This window comes from Scleropages formosus, chromosome 9 (genome assembly GCF_900964775.1).
Source record: "Scleropages formosus chromosome 9, fSclFor1.1, whole genome shotgun sequence".
Taxonomy (NCBI): Eukaryota; Metazoa; Chordata; class Actinopteri; order Osteoglossiformes; family Osteoglossidae; genus Scleropages; species Scleropages formosus.
The window spans coordinates 26,997,481-27,010,649 of NC_041814.1; the positions used below are offsets into that span (position 1 = coordinate 26,997,481).

Here is a 13,169-nt window from a genome sequence, read left to right on the forward strand (position 1 = left end):
GCAATGTTTCATTTACTAACCTGAAAAAATTGTACAGTGGGGAAAACAAAATAAAACATTTCATGCTTTTACCTTGTTGGGTAGCATTTTTAATACTATAAAGCTTTAATTTGTTAAATCCACAGCAGACTTTCCTCCTCCTATTGGTAATTGTAGTTACTTTTCTATGAGCAAAACCTGTAAAAAAAAAAAAGAATTTCCCTGATGAACTGTAAATATTTTCTCTATTCATTATTTTGCAGCAAATAATTCATTACTACTCTGTTGAAACAAGTGAGAAGCATCACAATCTTGTGAATACAAAGGAATCCATCCTCAGTTACATGGGTGCGGTGGCGCAGCGGGTTTGACCGGGTCCTGCTCTCTGGTGGGTCTGGGGTTCGAGTCGCGCTTGGGGTGCCTTGCGATGGATTGGCGTCCCATCCTGTGTGTGTGTGTCCGTCTGTCTGTCTGTCCGTCCGTCCCCCAGCCTTGCGTTGCTGGGTTAGGCTCCGGCTCCCCGCACGGGACAAAGGGTTTCAGACAATGTGTGTGTGGTAAAAGTTATTGTATTGTGTGGGGAAGGTTGTGTGTATATACACACCTACTAATCTTGTGCTCACCTGCAGTGTATTGTTCAGGAATACCTGGTGTCTTGTTAAACATGGAGTAATTTTTTGGGGGGGAAGGAAGGTTTGTCTCCGATAATTGTCAAGAATGTGGGTACGGAGTAATGTGAGGCTTGTTGGTTTGAGTCCCCCACTCTCGCTGCCGCTGTTCCCCTTGTGAAGGTACTTAACCCTGAATTGATACAGTAGGAATAACCAGCTCTGTAAATAACGGTCACTTGGTTAAATGCTGTGATTTTTCCACTACTGCTAATCACCTATTCTAAGGCAGGGTCACAGTGCTCTGGAGCCTATCCTGGATCCATAAGGTGGGACGGCGGTCCATCACAGGGCAATTTCTTTCTCTCTCTCTCTCACACACACACACACACACACACACACACACACACACACACACACACACACACACACTCACTCACACTCTCTCACACTCTCTCTCTAAGGCCAACTTGGAGTGACCAACCCATGGAAAAGCACGTCTTTGCACTGTGGGAGGAAACCCACGCGAGCACAAGGAGAACATGTAGACCCCACGCACACTGAGCTGGATTTCGACCCACGTCCGAATCCACCGGCCTCTACCTGCTCTAATTCCATAGACTGGATCGCAATCCGTACCCTGAGGTACCACGGTCCAGCTGGCAGCGCGCTGCCCTCACGCGGAGGCCACGCGCGCGCGCTCGAGGGGCGGACGACCCCGGCCAATCGCGGCGAGCAGGAGGCGGCGCAGAAACGGCGAAGAACGAGGAGGAGCAGCGGAAGCGCGAACGGGCGGCGGCGGCGCGAGGACTAGTGCGTCTCGCGGCTCCCCGACGCAAGCCGACATGGCGGGGGCGACCACGATCGTGCAGCTGCGCGTGAGCGACGTGAGGTTCCCCACGTCGCTGGAGCAGCACGGCTCGGACGCGATGGTGAGCGCGCGTCTTCCGCTCGCTTTTCAACCGGAGCTTCCCGCGATTTACTTGTTCTGCGAGGCCGCGCTCGATCCGCTTACGCTTAGTGTGCAGATCGCATCCACTTGTTCTACGGATCCACACTTTGCACGCGATCCGCTTGTTCTGCAGATCCACACTTTGCGTTGCGCTGCGATCACGTGACTCGCCGTGTAGCACACAGAGCCGGACTACTCCGTGGCTTATGTGGTCATCGAGACGGACGGGGGGCACGAGGGCTATGGACTGACCTTCACCCTGGGCAAAGGCACAGAAGTAGGTAAGAACTCCGTGAGTCTCCGGTGCTCCTTTCATGTCATGTGAACAAAAGGCAGCTGGGGTACACTATATACACAATTCATGTGTACTCTCTGGCGCCCTCTGCTGGTATTAATCCCCCCCAACTTACTTTTGAAATAAAGAATAAAGTAGCATTTAAAACACATCGAACACCGGAGAACCCAAATGGAACATTTCCTATGAAAAATCCTATTAAACTCATTAAAAGCGAGATACTGAAGGGGAAGGAAACCAAAGTGTCACATTTCTGTCATAAGTGTCACATGCCCACAGTTGTACCACAGGTCACAGAGACATTCAGCTGATCATCACAATATATTGTGGCGTGCAGCGCCATAGGTTTGGATGGGGCGAAGAAGGACGCGGAGGCAGCCTTCGTAACAAACGATTTATTCGAACACCGGCACAAGGGAAATGATGCTCTCGGTCCGAGGACCCCGTATCCTCCAGGACCTGCGCTTACAGCCCGCCTTCCTAGCCTACCTAGGGCCTCCAGGCTCTCTCTATAAAACACTGGCGGCCACAGTTAACTCACCATTTCTTCCTGAAGTGCCCCCAGTGGTTACACTCACATTTAACATTATTTCCCATAATGCAACTATTTACATTAAGCACACACTCCCTCCTAAAACAATAACGTGGGGTCGTTACAATATGAACGCATCCGGTAGCCTGCAGCTCAGGATCTGTCCGCTCCTTTATCATCGTTTCAAAACGTCGACCGACCGATGGACCGGTCGTACATAATTTAAATTAATCAAAACACTTCAGTACAGTGTAAAAAGCTATTAAATATCAAAAATTTTAAGATCCTCTCGAAATCAGGCTCTTTTCCTCCCCATCTGCCCCATTGGATGCTCTGGTTTCCTCCCACACTCCAAAGATGTGTGTTTCAGGTGAACTGGTGACTCTCAGCTGCCCTGGGGGAGGGGGTATAAATGAGTGTATATGTGTGTGATTCCATTTGTCATTCCTCACATGTAGATGATGACAAAAGTGCCCACTATCCTTTTTCTCCTTTTTGTAATGTGGCAGTAAAGTAACGCAGTGTGTCCTTACAGCTTCCGTTTCTTTGCTTGGGATTGCAAAAAAAAAAAAACAAACAGGCTCCACTTTAACCAGGTTTAGAGTTTGTTTTCTTTGTGCTCCCCGCACTGCCCACATTACATTGCAAAAATTATGAGTGTTTCTGCTTTGAACTCCCGCTGCAGTTGTGTGTGCGGTCGAGGCCCTGTCCGCGTTCGTGGTCGGCAGGACCCTGCAGGAGATCGTGGGCGATTTCCGCGCCTTCTACCGCCTCCTGACCAGCGACGGACAGATGAGATGGGTGAGAGCCGCACTCCTCCCGCAGCGCGTGGCCGGAAGGGGATGGACGCCCTAGCCCTTCCTGCCCTTTGCTCATTAGAAAATGTGGTGATGGATAGCAGGTGGCACAGTGGTTGGGGGGGTCACCTTGTGTTCTGAAAGCTTCTGCTTCATATTTGTGCTCCTGCTCTTTTATTATATACATTTTTACATTTACATGTGTTCATTTAGCAGGCACTTATTTCCATACAACATATAGCTCGGTGAAAGAGTTGTCGTCATTATTATTATTGTTATTATTAGTAGTAATATTATTATTAGTAATATTAGTATTATCTGTAGTATGTGTCCTGCCTTCCGTTGTAGTACCAGTGATCAAGGTACTAGATATCATGACAAGTTGCAACCAGTAAAAATGGGTAAATCACTGTAAAATTATCTGCCAGTTTAGAAAGTAAAAAGTTAATAATATTGTGAGCTGTACAGTGAGTAAAAAAATTGAGTTGCAGCCAGAAAGGTGTCAGTTCAAGTCCCTAGATGGGAGCTGCTGTTATGTGGGGCAGCTGGTAGTAAAGCAGTTAGAGGTTTCAGCTGCTGTCTTTGGACCCCAAGGTCGCAGGTTCAAATCCCACCTACAGCTGTAGTACCCTTGAGCAAGGTACTTACTGTAAAAATTGCTCCAGTAACATTACCCAGCTGTATAAATGTGTAAATAATCATAAGTAGCTTAATGTTGTGGAGAAAAATAATAATAAATGAATAAATATATTTGCAGCTCAGTCAAAGTGGGTCAGTAAAATATGTAGATGTGTATGAAAGTGTTTAAAAGCTGTGTCTCGTAAAGCTATTTAACTTTGAATAAAAAAAATTGTATTTATGTATTTGTTCATTTAGCTGACCCAATTCTTCAAAGGCATTTACATGGTTTGGTTTGTATACTAAGCACTGATTTACCCATTTAGACAGCTGGGTGATTTAACTGGAGCAATTCAGGGTAAGCACCTTGGTCAAGGGTACCACAGCGGTAGGCGTGACACAAACCAACATCGTTTGATTGCACGGCGACAAGTACAACCACCTGCTGCCCCATATAAAATGGTAATTATTATTAAAAATAATAGTTTTGGTTAATGTTATTTGACCCAGGACGAAGCGGCTGGGATTTGGACGTTCTTTTTATAAAGCGTTGGTTATAGGTTCTTTGCCGCGTGGATTAAAGAGAGAATGTTAGCAGATCTCCTGAACCCGGGTGAAGACCTCTTGGGTTCAGATGAGTTCCAGCGTCCACTGGGACAGGGCAGACCCTTCGGCGGAGTGGACCCGTGTTGGGCTGATCTGTGCTGCGATGTCCCCTTGGACAGATAGGTCCCGAGAAGGGCGTCATCCAGCTGGCGACGGCCGCCGTCCTCAACGCCGTCTGGGATCTCTGGGCCAGGGTGGAGGGCAAGGTAAGTCTCATCCATCACGTGACCCTTTCCTGCACGCATTCCCCAGGCCTGACGCTGCTGGGACAAAGGTTCTCCTGCATGTAGATGTCAAATGTCAAAACGATGTGCAGAAAAAGAGTCCGAAGTCCAGAGGGTTGGACATTTCGTTCTTCAGCCCTTGCTGCTTCTTTATGTATTCATCAGCCGCTATGGGCTTAAACAAACAAATGTGAATATCTGGTCCGTGTGCGTTGCGTTCGTTCGTTTTTTGATTAGAAATTGAAAAACAAAATGTGAATTCCGATGCCTTCGTTAGTTTTTTGTTTTCAAAATGTAAAACAAATGACGAATTAGCTATGTTTAAAAAGCGTTTTTTTGCTCAAAATGTAAAATATTTCAAATGTGCCTCATTTGTAGTTTCGTGCCGTCCTGTTTTCTGACTTTGAGTTATTTCGTTTCGTGGTATTCTTGAACAACCCGGGCGTAAAGTAATTGAAACGGCGCGTAATTCCATCGTTGGCTTCGTCGAACATGCTGCCTTCGCTCTGAGTTATTTGTAAATCAATATGGATCACTAGGTGCTTTTCAAAAGCAGCAAGAGAGTGACAGTAAGAGAGGATTACGTGTCCACCGAGGAAATCGGCAGGATTTTTCGGGTGCTACTTAAGAATCTTATTAGTAATTAAGCGCAGCAGTTAAAAGCAACGTGAAGTTCTAGGTTAAGCTACTTGTCAGATGGGAAATATAGTGCACTTTAGGGCATTCATCATATTTGGTATTGTGAGATTTTGATTTCTACACTTCGTACGATTAAACGAAAAGAGAAAATGAATAAACGAGTCCTTTTCGTTTGTGTTTGTGCTCAGAAGCTATAAAAAGCCAATTTTCTCATTTTCCTGCTTTCGATATTAAATGGAAAATCGAATGAAGGCAATGTACGCGGACCATATTTGTTACATCTCTAAAGCAACTTACAGTGTAAAGCTAATGTAAGAAACAATTGTAACTTAAATGGAATCAAGAGGGAAACATGCTGTAAAGAAAACAACGTTTCTGTAATTAAAATGCAAATCGCCGATAGATTCGCTGAATCGGTACGAAACGCGGTGCGTTGCACCCGGTCGATGTTATCGTACAGCAGATGGAGTTGTCGTCGTCAGACGTTACAGCCAAAACTCGAGACCCAAAAATATTATAAGGTTAACGGAATGGTCATCGTAAATCCGGCTCATCGTAATTCTGTACGTTTTAAGTTCAGAACTAGCTGTGAATTGTTCTGTTTTATTCTTATGCTTAAAAGTATTTTATATTTTTATATTATGCTTTTTGGGGGGCGCAGTGGGTTGGGCCGGGTCCTGCTCTCCGGTGGGTCTGGGGTTCGAGTCCCGCTCGGGGTGCCTTGCGACGGACTGGCGTCCCGTCCTGGGTGTGTCCCCTCCCCCTCCGGCCTTACGCCTTGTGTTGCCGGGTTCGGCTCCGGTTCCCTGCGACCCCGTATGGGACAAGCGGTTCAGATGATGATGTGATGCATTATGCTTTTTGCAAATGCGTCACTGTTTTGCTTCTGTCTTTCCATTGTCTTCAGCCGCTTTGGAAGCTGCTCGTGGACATGGTGAGTGAGTCCGCTGAATGTCGCCACGTTCAGATGTCTGCCTTTTTTTCTTACGCCACCAGGGCAGCCGTACAAACCTTCACGGGTGTCTCCTCTTGCCAGGAACCGAGGAAGCTTGTATCGTGCATCGACTTCAGATACATCACGGACGCCCTGACGGAGGAGGAGGCCCTGGGTGGGTGTTTCTCCAGCCACGTCATCGCCCGTTTCTCCTCGTTCGCTTCCTTGTGCGTGACTCCCTCGCTTCGCAGTCCTTCATGTCAAGATCATCATCTCTGCCTTTTGATGTCCCCCTAGATATTCTTGTGAAGGCTCAGGAGGGCAAATGCCAGAGAGGTATGTAAGCATGCAAGAAGCATGTAAGCACTTGTGACCATGAACGTACTTGCGCAGTAGTGTTGAGGTTGCATCTCATACTTTTGAGTGGTAGAGTTCTTGCTTTGTTTACTCCTGCTTATTTTTCCTCACCACTTTTTGCAGTTTGACTGTAATGGCTACGTTAACTGCTCCAGTTCACTACCTCTGATGAATTATTAAATGTTAAAGTAAGATGTACTGCTAAGATTTTTCAGTTTGCTGTTTTTCTGACCCTCTTGTACTTGGACTGGACTTGCACACATTGCACGGCACTTAGACGTGCCTTTCTCATATCGCCCGTGCCCTGATTTGAATGAATCTGGATAATGTAATTGAGAATCTCATGTGGGATGTCTCTTCCGTTGAACCTTAGAGGAGGAAATGCTGAGGGACGGCTACCCTGCCTACACAACGTCCTGCGCTTGGATTGGCTACTCGGACCAGCAGCTCAAGGAGGTTTCTGTCACACTCTTACACCCGTTTCCCTACATTACACATAACCAACCCCCGTTTTCAAGGATTTCAAGAGGTTCCAGCAGAACATTTAATTTCAACTTCACTTTAACTCTCCAGTTAGCTACAATACCAGTGAAAAGTTTTGAGTACACTTTGTGGAGACTGGTTTTTCCCAGGTCATCAGTTTCCATTGCCTCTCACTTTCCTTCTTCTCCAGATAGTTCTTGCACAACTCTGAGTTGTGTTTCAGGTTGGTGTCATGGTGAGGAATGAAGGCCTGGCCAACTACCCGTAACCCTGATGGCACATCATGTGTCTGAAGTATGTGTGCTGTAGTCATGCTGATTGAGATCCCCAAAGATGACCAATTGCATTGCCAGCAAAGTAGCCCCACAGCATCACACTGCCACCGCCATGCGGGACAGTGGGAACCACTCATGCGGTCACCCTGTCTGAGTCTTACAAACACTCGCTGCTTGGATCCAGATATTTCACGTTTTGATTCACTGGTCCGTAAGACCAACATTATTCCGTAAACATCCAGTTTTTTTTTTTTTTGCTATTGCCAATCTGAGTTAAAGCGGCTGTACTCAGATTTTTTACTATTAGTGTACTTCAGTAGAAAGTTAAATAGCTTAGGTTGAGTGAAAACCAGTGTACCCGCTGATCTTCAAGGATCATATTTTTCTAGGTCCTTGGAGGGTCAGTGTAAGCATAAATTTTCACTCTGCCTGACTCTCGATTTACTTCTCTTAGCTTTCTCTCCTCCTCTTGAGTATTTGAAGATACCTAGAAAACATGCACAAACTGAGAACGTCCAGCTCTGGAGACCTCTGCTGAAAGAAGGGAACACCAACGGCCAAACAACCATTCTCTTGGGGCGCTGGAAATGTTTCTGTCCTTTTTTCCTACTCCAAACCATAATTATTAATTTCACTTAATCTACTATAGGAAATTACTGCAGTTTCTGGTGTTTGGACCAGGAATGCACACCTCTGCTTCTTGAGGTCTCCGGGGTGTGCTGGTCTTCGCTGAGCCTCGGCTCCTAATTGCTGTATGATGGTACTTGACTGGATGTATGTCACCAGACCTGGTGTTTCAGGTGTCACCGAGACACATGAAAATGTCAACTCTTAAACACCCAATATTGTGGCCCTTGATAACGAGCAGTCCAGCTTTAGAAGATGTTCTGTGAACACCAGGTTATATGGAGGTGTAGCCAGGAGCAGTTGCTGCTCATTCTTGTCGTGAAGTTTATTTTCCCAGCTTGTGCCTGAAGGTGACTTTTGTGTTCCTCTGCCTCCGTAGCTCTGCACCAAGGCGCTCAGCCACGACTGGACCAGGTGAGAGCATCTTGTTCTTTCCTATCTTCCCAGTTCATATCCTGGTATCGAACTCATCTGGCATTTTAGAATGAACGTCCCGAACGCATCGCGTTCCTGCTGCAGTGCGGCAACGTCGACCAATTGGCACGTGACACCCGCCCATCAGAGGGGCGTGTTTGCCGCCTCCTAGTAATTACTTTCTGCTGCTCAGTGCGGAGGAAAGTTACAATTTTGCACTTACTGCATTTAAGCCCCATAAATCGTGGTCGATTAGTGTCTCTCTGCCAAATGAATGTACATGGAGCTGTGAGGGTGGGGGTGTAATTAATAAAGAGAGTCACCCAGTTTCTTCCCACCCTACTCCTAGTGTAGGCGCCCTGGCCCCGGTGGTTAAAGTGTCACCTCTTCTGAGAGACGTGTTGAGGACATTACGGGCCGTGACGGTGGGGGTTACAGTGCCTGTTCCTCTCTGCAGGTTTAAGGTGAAGGTGGGGGCCGATCTACAGGACGACGTTCGCCGCTGCAGGCTTGTTCGACAGATGATTGGACCCGACAACACCCTGGTACGGATTTCCCACGGGTCCCCTTTGCTCGCATCCCCCTCCTCGATTGGCTTCTAAATTAATCAATTTAAATATAACACAATGTAACTTAGTGTTGAGCTATTGATGATTTAACCATTTATACAGATGGGCAATTTTTACCATGTCAGTTCAAGGTAAGTACCTTGACAAAGTACTACGGTAAGAGGTGGGATTCAAACCTGAGTCCTTTGCATCCTTTGAGTCGAGGTGGCGGCTCTGACCACTACGCCACCTGCTGATCAGACCGTTGTCTCAGGGTGCGGACAGCAAAAGTCCAGACTAAAGAAAGGAGGCAGATGCAGGTGGTTGAGATGCACGGAAACTTCTGCTGTACCTTCTGTTGCAGTCAGTCACCGTACTTACCCCGAATTGCTACGGTAAAAATTGCCCAGGTGTATAAATGAGTAAATTGGTGTAAGTACAGTTGCTCAGCACTATAGATGACTTTGGAGAGAAGTGTCAGATAAATGAATTAATGCAAAGGATCCTTTCTTGGGCTCTCATCTCCCATCTGTTCCAGATGATTGATGCCAACCAGAGGTGGGATGTTCAGGAAGCCATAACCTGGGTGTCCCACCTGGCAGAGTTCAAACCGCTGTGGATCGAGGAGCCCACGTCCCCAGACGACATCCTCGGTCACGCCGTCATCTCCAAGGTGTGGCCCGGCAGGGTGGAGGAGGGCCTGGATCTGGGTACGGGTCATACATTAAGGAGCCCAGCATGTCATCCCCAGAGTTCAGGGTTTGAGCTGTTTGTGTGTGTGTGTGTGTGTGTGTGTGTGTGTGTGTTCCAGGCCCTGGCACCGTTGGGCATCGGTGTGGCCACCGGGGAGCAGGTGAGTCACATGACACGGAACCTCTCACATGGGTGGAGCAGCAGTCAAGGGGCTGATCTGAGCTCTCTAGGGGTACAAATGAGCTTATGTGCCACAGTCAGGAAATATTCAGCTGTGTGAATAAGCAGCCTCGTAAATATAATAGTGTGTAACAGCAGGGGGTGTAGTGGTTAGAGCTGCATGCTGCAGCCAAAGGACCTGAGTTCAAATCCCTGCTCCAGTACCCTTGAGCAAAATGCTCATCCTGAATTTATACAGTAAAATTTACCATGCTGTATCAATGGTAAATCTCTATAAGTAGCTTAGTGTACAACCTCACATCCGAAGTCACTTGGGAGAAGGGTGTCAGATAAATGATGCTGCTTCTTCTTCTTATTATTATTATTATTATTAATAATAATAGTAATGATAATAATGATGATGATACTTGCTGCATGTCAGTGGTGTATCTGTACCATGGGGAGAGGGGGTGTTTCATGTAGGTTAGCTGCAAAATTCCAACCCAGTGAAAAAAATTCTGTGCATATTAGTGTTATGCAGCTCTATTCTCACTCATTATAATTCAGCATGAATAATTATACATCAGATGTATGCATTGAGTAACTAATCTTTGCGTACTGGTGAATGAGACCATATGCGGTACGGTGTCCCCGACCTTTGACCTCCCGACCCCCTCACCCAGTGCCACAACCGCGTGATGTTCAAGCAGCTGCTGCAGGCCTCCGCACTGCAGTTCGTGCAGATCGACAGCTGTCGCCTGGGCAGCGTCAACGAGAACCTGGCCGTGATTCTGATGGCCTGCAAATTCCATGGTGAGCGATGCCCCCCCCCCCCCTCCCCCATTCACTCTCGGGCTTCCAGCTCCGTTTTAACACCCCGCCGAAGAAGAGGAGGCTCGGCGCGGCACTGAAATCTATAAGACGCCATCAATGAGTCAATCAATTACTCAGTGAGTTCCTTAAAGGTTTCTGGATTATGACCAACTGCTCTGTGTATTTCCCATAAAACTTTAACGGTGGCGATGCCTCCGAGCGAGATTTGAAGTGGTCCTGCACATGTTTGGAAAACTTTGATTTAAAATAGTGCCAATGTACGGTTGAAGTATTATTTACACAGAATCCGTGTCTTTGCGTTTCAGAACAGTGACTGACGTACAGCACGCCTGATTATTGGGAAAAATGGCTCATGCGAGGGGCAAAAATCCATCTCCATTGAGCCAAAGGCTTTGGCGCAAGCTAAAGCGCCTCTGTTTTCCTATATCGTTACTGTATCCGATTTTCATCGTGCGGGACGTGTTCTGCGGGGCGCCTTTACGGCCACGTGACTGTTTATTATATTTTACTGTTGAAGTCTAAGCTATGTGCATCGTCTGAGGGGGGAATCCCAGCTCATCGCACCAACCCGTGAACTCGTACCATGGTAACGTGGTTGAGAGTGCGGTAACGTTCTCCCGCCAGTGCCCGTGTGCCCCCATGCCGGCGGCGTCGGGCTCTGCGAGCTGGTCCGGCACCTGATCCTCTTTGACTACATCTCTGTGTCGGCCAGCCTCCAGAACAGGTGAGTGTCCGGGTGTAGGGTAGGGTCACACCTCGGGTAATACACTTCACCACGAGGCAAAAAAAAACAAAACAAAAAACAGGTGAGTGTCCGGGTGTAGGACGTGATCCTACACTCGGACACACACCTGTTATTTATTTATTTATTTATTTATTTAAAAAAAAAAAAAACACTTTTCATGGGCTCCATTTCTCACCTGTGGTTTACCTGTGTCGCACGGCTCACGCCTTATAGTAGGATATTACCAGGCTGACCTTTCCGCAGGATGTGCGAGTACGTGGACCATCTCCACGAGCACTTCAAAAGCCCCGTCGTGATCCGCAACGCCTGCTACGTGCCGCCCAAGGTGAGATATCGAACCGGACCAGGCCCTTTTCCGTCATTTTGAATGCCTTCACGTGTCCATGTAGTTTGGACTGGCGCTGTAGTTCCATTGAGTGAGACGGTGAACCCAGATTATTCACCAAAATGATCCAACTGTGTAGATTTTTTTTTTTTAATTTAAAAGTTGTCATCTAAGTACAATGGGATAAATTAATCTAAGCAACTAAATGAATTAACGGTGTTGGTGTATCTATGCTGCTGTAGCCTGGTGCAGTTTCCTTGGGGATCAGTAAAATTTTCTCGATTTATATGATGAAGGCTCCTAACAAAGAACTCGTTTAATTGCGTCGAACGTTGTGTTTGTGTCCAACAGGACCCTGGATACTCCACGGAGATGCGGGAGGAATCTGTGAGAAGATACCAATACCCTCAGGGTGAGGTGTGGCAAACCCTCCAGGCCACCAGGGGGCACCGGACCTGAGCCGAACCCATAAAGTGTCTCCAGGCTGCTGAGCCATTCGGAATATTAACTTTATCGACTTTAATCACTGATCCTCTTCTTAAATATAATTACGAGAAATGCTTCTTTTTATTCGCTGTCGCATTTTAAGTTAGCTGACAGAATTGTACATTTACTCATTTAGCTGACATTCTTCTCCAAAGCAGCTTACAATGTTAGCATTATTACAAGCTTACAGTTATTTACCCATTTATACAGCTGGGTAATTTTACTGGAACAATTTAGGGTACCTAACTTGCTCAAGGGTACTACAGCCAGAGGTGGGGCTCAAACCTGTGACCTTTGGGTCCAAAGGCAGCCACTATAACCACTACGCTACCAGCTGTCCCAGTCCTGGCTGTACACCTGTGTCGCATCACACAATGAATTCGTTCCACGAAATTGTCCAGTTAAAAAAATTACTGATGGAACAGGATTGAATGAATTCTTTTTATGAACAAAAACTAGTTGACACATGAAAAATGTCTCCTAAAATTAATTAGAAAACCAAACATAAAAGGTATTTTTCTGATTGGGGAACACATGGCCATTCCCAGACCTTCACCTTGTCCCTCCTTCCTTGGAACTCGCAGGACCCAGGTTCGAATGCCTCCCCCTGCGGGAGTGCCCTTGATCAAGGTACTTACCTTGAACAGACAGTCAAAATTACACAGCTCTGTAAATGATTGGCGGTATAGAAAAGTGTCGGCTAAATGAATTAATATAATAAAAATGATTCTACTCTTTCAGTTGTGCCATTAGACTGACAGTCAGTGGTTGTGATTGGCTGGAATTGTCAGTGTTATAAGACCTCATTCTTCCATGTTGCCTTATATCAGTAGATAAACTGCTTCATTACAATCTCATTTTAAATGTTTCATGAGTATTTATTCCATGTGGGGGGCGTGGTGGGTTCAGCCGGTGCCTGCTGTGTCGGGTCTGGGGTTCAAGTCCTGCTTGGGGTGCCTTGTGATGGACTGGCGTCCCGTCCTGGGTGTGTCCCTTCCCCCTTCTGCCTTGCACCCTCTGTTGCTGGGTTAGGCTCCAG

The 13,169-nt window shown here is 46.8% G+C and overlaps 1 protein-coding gene across 4 annotated transcripts; it reads left to right on the plus strand.

Moving 5' to 3' along the window:
• The first annotated feature begins 1,233 nt into the window (after positions 1-1,233).
• enosf1 (enolase superfamily member 1) lies at positions 1,234-12,310 on the plus strand. 4 transcript variants are annotated; one of them, XM_029254493.1, is made up of 16 exons: positions 1,242-1,663; positions 1,718-1,820; positions 3,052-3,167; positions 4,507-4,593; positions 6,158-6,184; positions 6,287-6,359; positions 6,482-6,520; positions 6,915-6,997; positions 8,306-8,340; positions 8,798-8,885; positions 9,427-9,561; positions 9,700-9,741; positions 10,424-10,553; positions 11,199-11,298; positions 11,563-11,644; positions 11,996-12,310. In XM_029254493.1, the coding sequence occupies exons 1-16, from the start codon at positions 1,433-1,435 to the stop codon at positions 12,101-12,103; spliced, it is 1,479 nt and encodes a 492-aa protein (XP_029110326.1). In that variant the 5' UTR covers positions 1,242-1,432; the 3' UTR covers positions 12,104-12,310. The 4 variants fall into 4 exon arrangements, with proteins under 4 accessions (XP_029110325.1, XP_029110324.1, XP_029110326.1 ...); XM_029254490.1 differs by having other exon boundaries at positions 1,245-1,519; XM_029254491.1 differs by lacking the exon at positions 11,996-12,310 and having other exon boundaries at positions 1,238-1,519; positions 9,427-9,598; positions 11,563-11,643.
• The last annotated feature ends 859 nt before the right edge of the window (positions 12,311-13,169 follow it).

Bases quoted from the DNA above. Each gene is read 5' to 3' on its own strand.
- enosf1 (XM_029254493.1), top strand. From the start codon at position 1,433: ATGGCGGGGGCGACCACGATCGTGCAGCTGCGCGTGAGCGACGTGAGG. The intron at 10,554-11,198 runs GTGAGCGATGCC...TTCTCCCGCCAG, and splicing joins GATGGCCTGCAAATTCCATG to TGCCCGTGTGCCCCCATGCC. The intron at 11,645-11,995 runs GTGAGATATCGA...TGTGTCCAACAG, and splicing joins CCTGCTACGTGCCGCCCAAG to GACCCTGGATACTCCACGGA.